The sequence below is a fragment of the Narcine bancroftii genome, chromosome 12, assembly GCF_036971445.1.
Source record: "Narcine bancroftii isolate sNarBan1 chromosome 12, sNarBan1.hap1, whole genome shotgun sequence".
NCBI lineage: Eukaryota > Metazoa > Chordata > Chondrichthyes > Torpediniformes > Narcinidae > Narcine > Narcine bancroftii.
Window position 1 is genome coordinate 68,609,804 of NC_091480.1, and position 16,934 is coordinate 68,626,737.

At 41.6% G+C, this 16,934-nt stretch overlaps 1 protein-coding gene across 1 annotated transcript in view; it reads left to right on the forward strand.

Annotated features, from left to right (window-relative positions):
- Positions 1 to 16,934, forward strand: part of bloc1s1 (biogenesis of lysosomal organelles complex-1, subunit 1) — an 80,531-nt gene that overhangs the window by 14,646 nt on the left and 48,951 nt on the right. Inside the window, exon 2 of the mRNA XM_069905840.1 lies at positions 1,298 to 1,370. Within this exon, the coding sequence (XP_069761941.1) occupies positions 1,298 to 1,370 (73 nt within the window). The remainder of the gene's footprint in view (positions 1 to 1,297; positions 1,371 to 16,934) is intronic.

Here is a 16,934-nt window from a genome sequence, read left to right on the forward strand (position 1 = left end):
AGGTAAAGATATATGACCTTGAAGAAGGGCTCAGTCCAGAAACGTCAGTTATATATCTTTACCTCCTATGGACACTGAGACCGCTTGAGTCCCTTCAGCATTCCTGTATGCTGAAAATATCTAATGTTGGGTAATTATTTTTCTGATTTTTCCACCCCCCCCCCCCCAATTTGAGGACAAGCTTCAATGTTTTTTTTAAAATTTTACTCCTTTTTCAATGGTAAGAACAGGAATGTGTTGTGTTGGAGCTGCAGACATAACCCACTTTTTGGTGCAGTACATTGGCAGATGTATGATAGTGAAATTCTGGTTGTTGCAGGTCACAGTTATAGTTAATGCAAGGAAAAAAAAAGTCATGTTTCAATCATGGAGACAGGTCTTTTTGGGGTCCCAGAGTAGTTTCTGGTGGGGTCCCAGAGTAGTTTCTGGTGGGGTCCCAGAGTAGTTTCTGGTTAGTGTAGTAAAGGGGTGGGGGGAAGGTTCAAGAGCATGCTAGCCATTGGAAAAATACTATTCTTGAACCAAGAGGTGCTTGTCTTGAGGTTTCTGTACTTTCTATCTGAAGGTTGCAGCAAGATGGGGCCCTTTATGATGTTGGCTGCCTTCTTGAGGCAGCACTTCACATGCTCGTCTGCAATGGATGGGAGGTCAGAGCCTGTGATGGACTGGCTGTGATTGCTACCTTCTGCGTTCCTAAGCACTCAAATTGCCAAACCTGGCAGTGATGCAATTGGTCAGCATATTTTCCGCAGTGCACTTGTAGATGTTTGAGTATTCGACAATATTCCAGATCTCCTCAGATTTCTTAAAAAGTACACGTGTTGGTGTGCCGCCTTCATGGTTGCTTCAATGTGTTGGCTCCTGGAAGGGATTTCTGAAATCTGAATTCCAAGGAACTGGAAGGTTCTAAACCCTCTCAACTTGCTATCAATGTGCACAGGTGCATGGTACCTTGGCCTCCCTTTCTTTAGGTCCTTATTGTTTTAGAATTCCGTTGTTGGGATTTAGTAAATTATTTAAGGTTGTAGAATGCTGTAGGAGAATAGCTATGTTTAACTCCCATTGTACAATAACGTGACAGCAGAAAAAATATAAATTGAAGCAATTATTCAAAAATGAATGATCTTGAGACAGTCGCGCACATTATTCTAAGTGTGTCGTTTGATGAACACAGTAGACATTATGGATTGCATCTTTTCTCACCTGCATGCGGTTGTTATTTCTTCCCATCTTCAGGTGATGAGACAATTGCATAATCATGCAGTCCATTGCCAATCTTGTTTTTGTTTCCTTACAGAGAAGCGAAGGAAGGAAGCTGTTGCAGCTGCCACCTGTCTCACTGAAGCCCTTGTGGATCATCTAAACGTTGGGTGGGTATTTGTCTTTATCGGTGACCTATCACACCCAGTAAAAGTCTATCATGAAAAATGTGTGCATTGGAAACTTCTGTCAAATTTACTGGCAATGAACTTATTTTGCCAGCTTTTAAACAGTGTTTCTCCTTCCAATACAACTCCTTTGCAGGAATGACTAATTCATTTCCTGACCACCTTGTTATTTGTTACGAATGATCAAATCACTTGTGGTAATTGCCCTGTTGTAGGTATTGTTAGAATGAGTCTATTACTGGTAGTCTGGCCTTTGAATTCTACAATATTAAATTTAAGTGTTCCCACTTGTACAGTCATCCTTATCACTTGTAAAAAGCCAAAGGCAATCTGTAAAACATCTACCAATAAAATCCACTAACTTTGGAACCATGCTTACAAGCCAGATGCCAGTGACAATGTGAATATTCTATTTTTCATTAGTATTCCTTCCGAGCAAAGTGAAATCAGTTACTTTCTCATGGTACCTACCAGATATGTTTTTGGCCCATTTTCTCATACTACGAAGCCTTTAGCAGTAAAAATGGTAGAGAAACATTGGATGTGAGGCACAAAAGTCTGCAGACACTGTGATGGTAGTAAAAACACAATAAAATGCTGGATGATCTCAGCAGGTCTTGCGGCATCTATAGAAGGTAAACATATACAACCAATGTTTCAAGCCTGAGCCCTTTGTCAAAGTATGATACAGTTGGGAGTCTGTTTACCAAGTGTTGCAAGTTGAGGTCCTTCAGTGGTTTTGAGTTTCTCCCTTCCATGGAGCTTGGGACCATGAATGCACACTGACCAATGAGCAGACTAACTGGGTGACCTTAAAGGGACAATAGGAACTAGAATTCCACTCCTAGCCTTACAAAAGAAGTGTTTTTTGGTAAATTTTGGGTAGTTTTTCTCCAGCTCCTCACTGTAATAAGAACTCTCAGTAATGGTCAGCAAGCTTCAAATCTTGGGCCACTGCACCTCCCTCTTCAACTGGATCACAGTCAGTGTGAATTGGAAACAATGCCATCTCCTCACTGATGATCAGCACAGTTGCACCTCAAGGATGCATGCTAAGCTCTCTCTCTCTCTCTCTCTCTCGCTCTCTCCACCCTTAACTATATGGCTAAGCACAATTTAAATGCCATCTACAAATTTGAATCATTGGTAACAATGTTAACATGCTGCCCTTGCTTGGTGCTAATTAGTTTTCTTTTCATGATAACCATATACTCTGAAATTGTGCTCGTTACATGGTTGTGTGAATGTTAGAGATGACCTGTTCATATACTCATAGAAGAATCCTTTTCGCTACACTGGGTATTTTGTGACAAATAAACTTAAAAAAAAAACTACTTCCACTATTTACGTTGGGCCTCTGTGTGCTCCCAATGGATTACCTCGAGGCTCTCAATGCTGTCCCAAAATCTCCTCCACTTGGAGCAATCAAGGGCCATCTTCATGATGCAGTGGGAATGATTCACCTCTTCAAGGAAGCCTTTAGCACATACATCCTTGAACCTTTTCCTCTGTCTTTGTGGTACAGGGTGCACATCTTCCCATTGGCAGATCAACAGCAGATAGCCAATGACATTAGGAACATAGCAGAAGCTCTTAAATGTGATGATCCGACTCTCGGTTAAAAGCCAACTAAATTTTAGCAGCAGATCTGTAAACGTGCATGATTTAAACAGCTGTGATATGAATCACACGACAGATATGCAAGAAAGGATTAAATGGTCTGTCATTCAGAAGATAGTGTTCATATTGTCTAAGATGCATCTTCATCCTCATTCATTTTAATGCTTTAAAATATGCAGCATTGTGTTAAGACCAAAGAGAGAAATAGGGAATGTTAAATCACTATAAGCATAAAACTTTCATTGCCCTTGCAAGCACAATATGTTTGGAGAGGTTTTTGTGGCATGCCATTCAAAAGTACCAACTGTGCAAATAGAATAAACAGAAAAAAAGTCCCGAGTAAAACATCATCATTGCTGCTTGTGAAATTAACCAATGAATGGGAGGGGATACACCAATGCCTGTTCTCAGTGCTTCCTACTTCAACACTGCCAAGTTTCGTTGCTGGAACAGTAATTGAGAAGCAGCCACTTCAAAGATTGCGCTTTGCTGGGTACAGTTATTATTTTATTTCCACTAAAATCCACTGCAGTGGCATTTGCTTAACCTATGTGTGACCTATCACTCACCAGTACTGTAACAGCTGTGTGAAGCAGGTGTGGGATGGTGGTGTGGATTTGGGGAGGGGGAGGATTGCTCATATGCTTCGGGAACTCATCTGGTATAGAATGCATGGTCTGTGAACTCCTTTTTCTTGGTATTCACAGCTGTGCGTATGATTAACAGTGCCCCACTTCTGCTCTTTCCTCTTTGTGCTGTCATCTCTCTATCTTGGCGTTGCATCAACCACCATCACCACACTCCTGCCACCCTGCTTTATGTTTGTCTACCAAGTTTGATCAATCATAATGGTGATAAAGATCATCAATCTTCAAAAATCCTGTCAATGGAAGACCAAGAAATGGATTACAAGGTAGAGCTTGTGGTCACATGGCTCAAACCAATACGAAGCATATCCAACGATTGCACTCTTTTGTGTTTGGTGTCTCTAGTGCTCCCGCAGCCTCAGGCCACACAAACTCCTGTTTGATCCATTGGAAACCTGAGCTCTAGATCCAACCTCCGACATGATCAGGAAGCCTTCAGCACCCGAGGTCCTTCGGGAGCCCTTTTTTCCCCTCAGCACTTTCTCCAGCAGCTTGCAGTCTGTGCGGTCCTGTAGGGTTGTTTCTTCTGCTGCTTCTTCTCAATAAGGGGTGTTTTCTCCATTTCTGGTGCCCTGTGCTGGTCTGCAACTCTCCGGAGTCTGCAACCCCTCATGGTCACTGCTGAGCGTAAGCACTGCCATCTTGGTCCCAGACCCCACGGATGCAGGATTTTAAAATAAAATTCTTGGCACCTTTCACAGGCCGTTTAAAGCCTGTATGGAGGTGCTGGCTTTAGGGCCAGGCCAATTGAACCTTTCAGAGCAGAGCCTGTGTCTCTGCCTTGCCGGGTCTCCACCAACAGCAGCTCCAGCAGTGTCCTATGCTGATTGCAGTAATTTTTATTATGAGTTTTCCCCTTGCACCTGCTCATCCTTCTTGTGGATGACTCATAAGGATTCATTTGATTCTTGCACACTTTCAAGAAATATCAAGTGAAGTCACTAAGACATTGCATGCATGCTCAAAGGCTTGCACAATAACAAGAGGCACTGGACAGAATTATGACTAATTTTTGCTCCATAATATTGCCAAGAAGAATGAGACTGCTGGTCAGGGAGGGCCAGGTTGTGCTAAGCCTGAAGTGAAGAATTGGGGCAAGTGAGTTTGTAAAACCTGGGCTATCATAAAAGTTTTTACTGCAATTTTACAGGAGGGGAACCTGGAATCCTTGCTTCATCTGGTGTACACAGGTCAAGGTGATTGAGTTAGCTCATTATTCAGTTGTCAAAAGAGAACCACCAGCATGGGAAAAGGCCATCACTTATTGTTGATGGTAGTAAGGGATAAGATTTAAATTAATGAAGCTCTCATCAAGGGAAGATTTTTTTTCAAAAAATATCTATTTATTCAGGGGTTTTCCAGAAAATAGATGAGGACAAATACATTCACAATTTTTTTGATATGGATTTCAATTTTGTGTTTTTTTTCTTGCCTTGACTGTTTGACAAGCTGAAACAAAGATGATTTCAGCACTGTTTTCTGTTGCTACATGTGGTAATATTACATGCAGGAATTCTACAGCCATGGCACTTCCTCGAAGCCAAAGTAATTTCAATTGGGCATTGCTACAATGGATGAAAATTTGCAACAATTGTCAGAAGGATATGGACCAAATACAGGCAAATGGGACTAGTCTAGAATGCCAAGGCCATTCCCGTTATTTGTGGTGGTGGTAACTTGTGATCCATTAGCTGAAACAGTGCTTTTGAATAATCATGGTGGCTCAATATATCTGTTAGATTTTACCCAGAACACAAGAACTGGGATTGTGAAGTCAGGTCTTGACTCTTGTTTTGCAGAATAGATAAAAAGAACCTGTTAATTTTAAATTTCAAAATGCATGTCCCAATCAAAATTCTATGATAAAACAAGCCAAATGTCTTCTTTTAAGGTACACTTTAAAAGTCAACTGTTCTGCAAAAAAAACTTCAATCATAAGGCTCAATCCAAATAAATGCACATGAAACTAATAAATTTAGATCTTTGAATCAAACTTTAAAGGGATGCATATGAAAATAATTACCACTTAATGCTATGTGGTATTCCTGCCCTGTTGTCATTGTACGTTTGGTTTAAAGAAAGAAAAAGGTCTCGGTCTCCAGCCACCATTAAAAATTAAATACTTCACCTGAAAAGCAGAGGCATGTTACAGGCAGAAATGCCGTGACTGGTGTATTACAGGCTGATGTTCTGTTAAATATTACAATTGCTGTTCAGCTCAGTAGCTGACTAAATAGTAGCAACTCACTTGTACCTTTTTTCATGCATTAAATTACCTGCAGGGCCAGATTCTCAGATCTGTTATGATTTTTCCAAAATTGTAGCCACCTCCATTTAAATAGTGAAGTCCAGTGTCCAGAAAAGTACAATTTTCTTGAGTAAAATGAGCAGTAATCTCTTGGCAACTAAAATGCCTGCATGAGGACTAATCAATAACTAGGAGCCATCTGCCACTGTTCCTGGTTGATCAGAACATGTGGATGAAACTGATTTTTAGAACAAATGTGCCAGCTAGATTTCACTCTTCATTCCATCCTCAAGATATTTTGAAAAGACCCTGTGGTACAATTTCTTTGCTGGACTGTGAGGTAAGGAATGCTCAGGAGGCAGGGGTTATGTCTGCAGAAGAAAAAGCATTTTGAAGTGGACGCGCAGCTTATCTCACAGTCTGCCTCCTGTCAATTGGCACTGAGCATGGATATAGGCTGTATGTTTTGAATGAAAGTGGAGGAGGAGAAAGTGAAAGCTTCAAACATCAAAATCTGTCGGTCAGCTTAGTTTGGATTAAATTGATACACAAAAGTGCTGGAGAAACTCGGCAGATCACGCAGCGTCCATAGGAGGCAAAGATATCTAAGCAACGTTTCAGGCCTGGGCCCTTCGTCAAGGCACGAACAAGAACCAGGCAGGCCAGTTCTGTGGCCAACAGCTTTTAACCAGAGTTCTGTGCTTCACACCTGTCGCTACCTGCATTGTAATCTGTCTGAAAGTGGCTTGAGACCACTTGGTTCATGAGAATGGAAATATGGGTGCGGTCACAGGGGTTTGTGATGGTGGAATGGGGTGCAACCAGACTCATCATGGACATTCCATCCTCCCCACCCACACCTACTTGGGTTCTCCATGACAGCCACTGTATTATGGTCATCAAGAAAAATGTGGTGAAAGGTGCTGGTTTGATTCCCAGTGATCAATGTGGTAAGGATGCAGCAGCTATAAACACTGCATGTTACTGCTGTCGGGACACAAGGGTAGTGTTTTAACAATAGTCGTTTGACAAAATGCATTTTTTTTCCCAAATGTAAAATTTGCCAATTTTGCAAGTTTATTTTGTCGCCCCTCTGGGAGATGGGGGACAAACACAGAATCCGTTCAATGCAACAAAAATGGGTGAAATCCAATTTCTCCGCAAATGTAATTAGAATCAGAATTTATTGTCATGAGCAAGATGTGAAATTCAGTGTTTGTGCAGTAGCATCACAGGGCAAACCTTCATGTAACTATCTTCCGACATTACTATAATAAAAAATAGTAGTGCACAAAAAGTGAGGCAGTGTCTTGATTCATTGATTATTCAGGAATCTGATGGCAGCAGTGAAGAAGCTGTCCTTGTGTGGTTGAGTGCTGGTCTTTAGGCTCCTGTACCTTTTTCCCGATGGTAGCAGACTGAAGAGGGTATGGCCTGGGTGGTGGAGGCTAGAGGCTGCTTTATTTAAGACACCGCCTCTTGTCGATGTCCTTGATGGAGTGAAGTCTGGTGCCCGTGATGTCACAGGCCGAGTTAACAACCCTCTGGAGTTTATTCTTGTCCTAAGAGTTGGCACCTCCATACCAGGCAGTGATGCAACCAACCAAAATGCTCTCTACCCTGTAAAAGTTTACGAGAGTTTTCGGTGACAGACAGAATCTTCTCCGACACCTCACAAAGTATAGCTGCTGGTGAGCCTTCTTTGTAATTGCATAATGTGGAGGCTCCAGGACCGATCTTCTGAGATGTTCACACCCAGGAATTTGAAGCTCTTGACCCTTTCCATTACTGAGCCCTCAATAGGACTGGGTCGTGTTCCCCTGACTTTTCCACCTGAAGTTCACAATCATCTCCTTAGTTTTGCTGACGTTGAGCGCAATGTTGTTGTCGTTACACCATTTAACAAGCTGATCTTTCTTCTTTCTGTACGCTTCCTCATTGCCATTTGTGATTCTGCCGACAACACTGGTGTCATCGGCACTTGAATCGTGCCTGGCCACACAGTCATGTGGGCTAAGCACACATCCTTGGGGTGCGCCTGTGATGATAATCAATGAGGAGGAGATGTTTCAAATTTGTACTGACTGTGATCTTCCGATGAGAAAGTCAAGGATCCAGTTGCAGAGTGAGTTACAGAGGCCGAGAATTTATAGCTTATTGACCAGCACTGAGGGAATAATGGTGTTGAAGGCCGAGCTGCAGTCGATGAAGAGCAGCCGAATGTATGAATTGCTGTTTTCAAGGTGATCCAGAGCTGAGTGGAGAGCCAGCGACATCACATCTGCTGTGGAGCGATTGTGACAATAGGCAAATTGCAGCAGATCCAGATCTTTGCTTCGGTACATGCTGATTCTGGCCACGACCAGCCTCTTGAAGCATTTCATCACAGTAGAAGATAGTGCTACTGGGCAGTAGTCGTTGAGGCAACTCCCACAACTCTTCTTGGGTACTGGGATGATTGATGCCCTTTTGAAGCAGGTGGAAACCTTTGAAATTCATTGAAAATCCTTCCCATTATAAATGCTGTGCACGTCTGCAGAAGAAAACATTTGCTGATATCTGGGTCTAATCTAGCACTGTGTTCAAGCCCTTTGTGCCTTCAGAATGTAGAAATTGTGTCTAACTACTAGCAAGGAGCTAGTAATTCAAATAGTACTGCATCCCAAAGTATATAAAAATATTATCCCAAAGTTGCCCATTTCCATGTGGCATTTGCTTTTGGTGCAACCTCAAATGTTATTATCCTTGCTTAAACCTAGAACTGAGCATTTTTCAGGTTGAACGGTGTAACATTTAATCTGTTACTGCAATGAGACATTTGTACATTATAATGGAGTATTTTGAGGTTGAAACAGATAATGTAGCTGAAGCCAGTCATAGATCTTTATCACTGGATGAAACATCTTTGGAATTTTGAATGAGGAGATGCATGTAGTCTGTAATTTGTATTTACTTATAATGCACCTTTCCGAGTACCACCTCTTTTTAAAATTGCAAATTGTTTGTTCGCAGCATGATGTCTTTTCAGCGTGCACATAATTCAGCGTTAGATTTTTGGGGAGCTTCCTTCCTATATAGGTTTTAAGGTGAAGCATTGGTGTGCTTCCTGGTACTTTGTAGCTCAGATATACAAATCTGAACTGAGTAAGTTCTGATCATACAGAAGATAACAGTAGTTTGCATGTTTATCGCACCTTTATAATTCAATAAAATGCCCCAAGATGCTTCACATATCAGACAAAATTTAACACCGAGCAACAGACAGATAATGGGACTGATGATGACGAATGACTTTTAAGGACCATATTAAAGGAATGAGAGATTATGAACTTTAGGAAAGCATTCCAGAATTTGCAGCTAAATGTACTTTGGTGAGCCAGCCATGTAGCACAGAACGTAGCCATATAGCGTCTGGTGAAGCAATGCATCAAAGCACACCTCCCAGAGACACTGGATCCATTTCAATTCACCTACAGACAGAACCATTCCACTGATAATGCAATAGCTTTCACTCCGTCCTGACCTACCTGGAGAACGATGCCTTGTATGACAGGCAGCTGTTCATCAACTTCAGTTCAGCGTTTAATATGATTATTCCCAGAGGCTGTGGAGAGACTGGGACTCAATATCCCTCTCTGTAATTGGATTTTAGACTTCTAAACAGAAAGACCACGTCTGCCCGGGTCGGTAGCAGAACGTTGAGCACCAGTGCACCTCAGGGCTGGGTGCTCAGCCTGCTCCTGTTCACGAAACTGACCCACGACTGCAACACCAGATCCACCTCCAACAGAGTCATCAAGTTTGAAGATGACACGACAGCCGTCGGCCTCATCAGCAACGATGAGTCTCACTACAGAGAAGAGGTGGAGAATCTTATGAAATGATGCAAGAGTAACAACCATAATCTCAACGTGGACATGAAGGAGATGATTGTGGATTTCAGGAGGTCTAGGGACGACCACCCTCCACCACATATAAACTACTCTGTAGTGGAGAGAGGAGAGCATTGTTCCTTGGAGTTCACTTAACTAGTGACCTATCGTGGACACTCAACATCTCCTCATTTGTCAGAAAGGCGCAACAGTGATTGCCCTTCCTGAGAAGATTGAAGCGGGTAAAGCTACCGGCCACCATTATGTCAATCTTCTACAGGACCGATATCAAGTGTCCTGGCTGGTCGCATCGCAGTGTGGTGCAGTTGCTCTAAGAAATAGATTGGAGGTCAATCCAAAGGACCACAAGAGGGGCAGAGAGGATCACTGGAGTCACCCTCACCACCTCCCCCAGCCATCGATGTGATCTACCAGGATCATTGTCTGATGTTAGCTCACACAATTGTTAAGGACCCCTTCCATTCTGCACACATCTTCCAGTTGCTCCCATTGGGAAAGAGATCAGAGCCAGCACCACCAGGCTGAGGAACAGCTTCTTCCCACAGGCAATGAGACTGCTGAATGACTGATGAACTGCTCATAAAATCCCTCTGAAACTCTATTTATTTATTTTTAAATATATATACCTCATATACATACACCCTTGTAAATAGGTGTGCCATGTCTATATATATTTGCATGTTTTTACACTGAGGACGCAGTTTCTTCCAGTTGTACTTTACAATTGGATGATAGCTTCTTCACATATTCTTGTTCGTTTATTACTATTTTGTTTCTTAGTCCATGGGATGTGGACACATTTATTGTCTATTCCTAATTGCCCCAGACTGAGTAAGTGGTAAGAATCAACAGCATTGTTTAATCTGGAGTTGCATGATGGCTAGATGAGATAAGGAGAGTAGAATTCCTTCTCTGAAGCCCATATGTGATCAGGATGAGTTTATATAATCTCATATTTTCATGCTCACCAATAGAGAGATTAAGGAAATTTTTCTTAAACAAATTATAAACTTTTTAGTAATAGTATGCCTAGAAAGTTACATTGATTTTTAACAACTTTAAAAGGGACAGAGGAATCTAAGGAGCATGAGGAGTTCAAAATGAATATTTCACTCTTCTGTGGGTTTAATTTATAGCCTGAAAACTGACCAAATTGACTGAGAAGTAGCAAAATACAGTACGATTCCAAATGTCCGAAATTGAATTCTCAAAAATATCTAATTATCCAAAAAAATGTAAATTTTGGATAAATGAAGGTATTCCAAACAAATCAGAAATCCTCATTTATCTGAATTTTTTCCGAGCTGAACTGACTGGGGATGTCAAGCTCCCAGCAGCAGCGGGGGATCTCAAGCTCCCGGGTGGCAGCAGGAACCTCAGGCTCGAGGCAGGGAGCCCCACTATGGTGGGGAGGTGTCGGTGATTGGCAGTGGCCAGCATTTTTTTTTGGGGTGAGAATTAAACATTATTTTAATGCTTTAAAAGCCTTCCATTGTTTGTTGTTGTATAAACGCTGTTACATGATTTGCTGTTGCTACTGGGCTGCTTTTAAAAAAAATGCCCAGTTCTCTGAAAAAAAACCTTTATCCTTAATAGACCCAGTCCCGACCATTTTGGATAATTAGAGTTGTATTGTTTGGAATTGAATGGTCAGGATTAGGAGATGATCATCAGCATGGAGAGACCCCTTATGAGTATTTAAAACTAAGCTATTCAAAGTTAATTCATTTGGAATGCCACTTGTGGCACTTGGCTGGAAATTCAGAAGCCTGTGAATGTTTTAAGATGACCCTAAATGACCCATGTTAATTTGTCCAACTGGTGTTCTGTGCACCTCATCCAAGTCATTGTGCTCATTCAAAACCCAGGTTGCAATAGCAGCACAGATTTGGATTGACACCTTAATTTAGCAAATTACCTTTTCAATTTTAATGGCAGAGTTGAGGGCAAGCAGGGGAATCCAGCATAGTTTCAACAGACTGGCTAAGGATGAATGCTCTTCATGTGGATATGGAGTTGCCCTTGATTTTTTTTTTGTTTGTTAATGGTTACCCAACATCAAAAAATTCAGGGAGTTAGCGACTAAGGCACCGTAACTATAGTTATCCAACACCCCACACATAATCACTGCCCTTGCTGCAGGAGACGAGCTTTGCACGTGCCTAGCCACGTCCCAAAACGTTTGTATAAGCCCTCTTCACTTCTAGTCGGATATCATTACTTTCTGATTCACGTGTCAGTCCATCAGGAATTCATTTGAGTTGCATCTCGTGCCTTTGAGCTGAAAATACTGTCTTGCCAACACCACCTCCCCCTTCCCATCGTTAAGACTGGCTAAGTCCCACATGCTGCGATGGGTTAGGTGATCACAACCAGGGCAGGAGTACAGGTCCAACAAATTACTTTAGCACTCACAACCTACTCCCTCCCTCACTCAACTACTCTGCCTCACTCCCCCGGACCTTGTTTGAAAGAGTGGATGTCAGGTGAAAACACCATTGAGATTCCTGTCAATGATACCCATTTTCAATGGTTGTCTGGTAAGTGCTTTAAAATGGCCCATTTCAGTGAAATAGCCAGAAGTGACCAATAAACATTGAACCCATACCTGCTGGAAATTAGTACCTCTGGCAGAAGTTGTCAAGGAAAAATCAGTTTTTCAATCAGTGTGCTTGAGTCAATTGCCCGAGTCATTTACGTATTATGATTTCATAGTTGAAATATTTGGCTGGGTTTGTTTGCCATACAGCAGCAGAATCATTTCTTCATCTGGCTTCTGGCATTGCATTGATGCTGGCTGCAGGATTGGAAGCATCCTTTGCACGTTTGATGTGTCATGTAATTTGGTGCCACACCCTGTGACCCTCTGTAAAGTTAAACCCACGTCATTGGGGCACCGAGTTTTAAAAAATTTTTTAAAACTGTCCTTTTTTTTTACTGTTTTGAACGTTGAAAGATTATCTTGGTGGGAAGTATTTGGCTCCTAACCTTGTGCCTTCTGCAAAAAATTACTTTTTCCATCTGTTCTTTGACATGTGTGTGTTTTTGAAAAACTGCAAGGTCCATGGTGCTACAAATAGTCACTTGCCTTTTTAAGTTTCCATGTCTGGCTTATTTTATTTTATTTTCCCTCGTGGTCACAAGAGCTATTTGTTTTCAGTACTCCAGTTCAGATTTTTTTTTTGATTTCTGGTCCCACCGATTGACTGATTCAGACCAACTCTCGTCACTTTTTCCAGTTTCCCACCAATAAAAATCTTGTAATTCTCCCTTACCAGAGTGAAGTTTTCAATCTCTTGAGCTGCCTACGGTGGCAGGCAGCTGTGGGGAGCCTGAGACTCTGCTATTTGGCAATGGAGAAGTTCTCAAGCAATGTGCAACAGTTTTTAACCCTATCCTACACCTTGAATGTGCATTGTGAAACTTTTGAACCAGCCCTGCATTCCATCTATACCATCTCCCCCCACCCCCCAACCCCAAGCCAACTCTCCCAAATTCCTATTCCTTCAAGTCTGGCCTTGTGTTTCCTCCTTCCTTTGCCTCACTTCACCTGCCAATTGGCATTTTTACACAGAAACTTTGTAATTATTCCAAAAAATATTAGCATACTTACCACTATTGTATCCTGATGTGGTTGTTTAAACAGGGGCATTTTTGGGGCACGTACACAACCTTCCTGTGTTGAAGAGTTTATCAGAGGGGGAATGTTGTATTCATTAGACATGTTTCTTACAGAGTGGCTACAGTCAATTTACACTGCAGCCGCTCTATAAAAATGTGTAGGGGTAAGAGTTGAAAAATTACGGGATAGAATTTGCATAATAAATTCCATCTCAACATTTTTACACTGCCACCAGAGCAGAAATTTTCCTGAAATTTTCTGCTGTTCAGTGGCTGTGTAAAAGTCCACTTACTGGATGGAATGCTATTCCAAAACTCTCATTATTTCCACAAGACATTTTTAATTTGTTAAAGCAAGAAAGTCTGTAGACACTGCGATTATTGTAAATACATAAAAGTGCTGGAGGACCTCAACAAGTCCCACAACGTCCATAGGAGGCAAAGGTATATATAACCCACCTTTCAGGCCTCCTGTTGTGGCCTCCTCTACATTGGAGAGACTGGATGCAGGCTGGGAGATCGCTTTGTTAAGCACCTTTGCTCTGTCTGCTGATCTAGCAGGGATCTCTCAGTGGCCACCCATTTCAATTCCCTTTCACATTCCCATGACAATATGTCTGTCCATGGTCTCATGCTCTGCCCAACTGAGACCACCCACAAATTTGTTTAAAATTTATAAATTTTAATATTAGACATACAGAATGGTACAGACTTTTTCAGGCCACGAGCCCATGCTGCCCAATTACACCCAATTAACCTTCAACCCCTGGAAGGTTTTGAAGAGTGTGAGAAAACCCCATGAAGAAATGGGGAGAGCATACCACCTCCTTATGGACAGCGTCCGATTCGAACCCCAGTCCCAATCACTGGTGCTTTAACAGCATTGGACCAACCATGCTTCCCTGCTCCAAATTGGAGAAACAACAATTTGTATTCTATCTGGGAATTCTCCAACCAGACAGCATTGACATCGACTTCTCCGGTTCTCCCTCCCCTCCCCCCACCCCATATTTTGTTTCCTATCCCTATGTCTCCTTTCCTACTGCTTCCCTCCTCATGTCCCTATCCTCCAGCTTTGCATTCACAAAGCTACCCCAATCAATTCTCACCTTTCCTCTCCTGTACTCTTATCTACATCCACCTATGGCTTCTTGGCTGTTGGCCTGTGCTCCTCCCCCTTCCCCTTCCTCCCTCCATCCCCTGCCTCTTTATTCAGACACCTGCCTACTTTTTGCTCATTCCTTGAAGAAGGACTCTGCCTGAAACATTGGTTACGTATCTTTGCATCCTATGGATGCTGCAGGGCCTGCTAAGTTTCTCCATCAATTCTGTGTATTAACTTAATTTAAAAAAAAATTTTAGATGTTCAGCACAATAACAGGCCATTTTGACCCACAAGTCCGTGCCATCCAATTACACCTAATCAACATACTCCACAGGTACGTGGGAAAACCCACACAGACACAGGGAGAGTGTATAAACTCTTTACAGGGATTCCAACCCCAGTTCTGATAGCTGGCGTTGTAAAGGTGTTGTGCTGACCACTACGCCAATCGTGCAGTAAGTTACTGTTGAAAATACAATGGACTAGAAAACTCGGATAAATGTAGATGTTAAAAGATTTTGATTAGTTCAAGCTTCTAATGTCGTCCTAAACCAGACAAAGCAAAAGAAAGATGTTGATCACTGGTCTGACTGATATTGGTGATGTGTGGTCGTTGGACATTGCAGTTGGTTTGATCTCCTGAGCTGTGAAGTTGTGGATCTAACTAGAAACTTGGGATTTTTTTTTCACTCTGCTGTCAGTGCTTGTACAAATCTTGAAATCAAGAGGGGCCATAAGACCAGAAGATATAGGAGCAGATGTAGGCCATTCCATTCTCCTGCCTTCTCCCCAGAACCTTTGAAACCCTGATTATACAGTCAGATACCAATTAATCTCTACAAGACTATCGATGCAGTTATCTCCAAGGGTCAAGATTGAACCCTGGTCGCTTGAGCTATCAGGCAATAGCCTGCCAGTTACCCACTGACGACCCTCCCCAGTTTCTATTTAATATTTTTCTTTTGGAATAATAAAAAATGTTCATCGTCAGAAGTTGTCACAACAATGTCTCTGAATCAAAAATGCCAATTTGTATCTTCAGGAAAATTTGTCTGGGAAGATCTTTAACATCCTTCATTGAGTTTGTAAGATGGCACCAGTGCTCTTGTTTCCGTGTTGGTTCACTATTAGGATTTGTAGTGTTCACCAGTGTGTTACTCCTAGTTGGGATAGATGGTGACAATCAGGAATCAATGCAACTTAGATAGGAATAGTGCAGAGGTCTTCAACTAACCACTAGGATGCATCTTTGTCCAGTGACCATTGTGACCAATTCAACTGCACAAACATTTTGAGGCAGAGGGAGTATATTAACAAATGATCTTGAGTTTATCCATGTTTTAAATTAATTTTAGATTTAAATTTATTTATAACACTGTAGTGACGATTTCTGGCCATTGAAACCCGTGCTGCCTGATTACATCAAATTAACCCATTCGTCTTTGGAGGGTAGGAGAAAACCGAAGCACCCGGAGGGAACCCACACAGACATGGGGAGAACGTACAAACCCCCCTTACAGATTCTAACTCAGGTCGTTGGCACTGTTAGGTTTACAAACCTTTTCCCCAGTTTCGAATTAAATTGAAACTCTTCCTATTTCATGAGTTTTTTTATGGGAGCACAATGTCACATATTGTCTGCATTTTATTTCCTGTCAGACATTGCGTCAAACTAATCCCTTTTACAATAACAATGATCATTTACCTATAACCATTATTTCAGGAGACATAAACTGCTATAAATCCGGAAAATTAGGCATTTTAAACTTTCCCTTAATGCAAGATAAGTGACAGCAGTATTGTGACCTTGGGCTTTTCCCTTATGATTTACAATGCTATCTGTACTGTTAATTCAATTATTTTAATGTGTTTCACATCTATTTGTGTGTGTGTTTATTTATTTGTCCATTTTCCCCAATATCCGCTCTTCCCGTTGCTGGTTGCAGGAAAGTTGTACAGGGGAGCAAAATGTGGGAACTTTTAGCTGCTGCTCTGTATCATTCTCCTGGGAATTCTCATGACTATAAACAGCTTAATCTTCAAACTTTTGTTCCAAGATTTTCTGTGTTTATACAAGATCCACCAAATTTGAAAATAAAATATCAGATGATATTTCCCTTCAGGTGTTGGATCCTAATGGAAAATCTTTATGTGGAACCTGTGTCTTGTTTTTTCTTTTGCCAGCTGCTGCTGAGGCCATTTGTCTATTGTCACTTTCTTTTGTTCTTCTTAATGTCAGCATTTGCAGTTTCCATTATTTCTCTTTTTATTAGTTTGTGGTCTCCTACTATTTCCAAGTATGTTGCAAGTTTTGTGAAGCGTTATGATGGGTGTATTTGAGTCCCTCCAGTAAAGCTACATAGAATTACGTAAGAGCAAACTTTTAACAGCTAAATGTGGGTCGGATGTTGA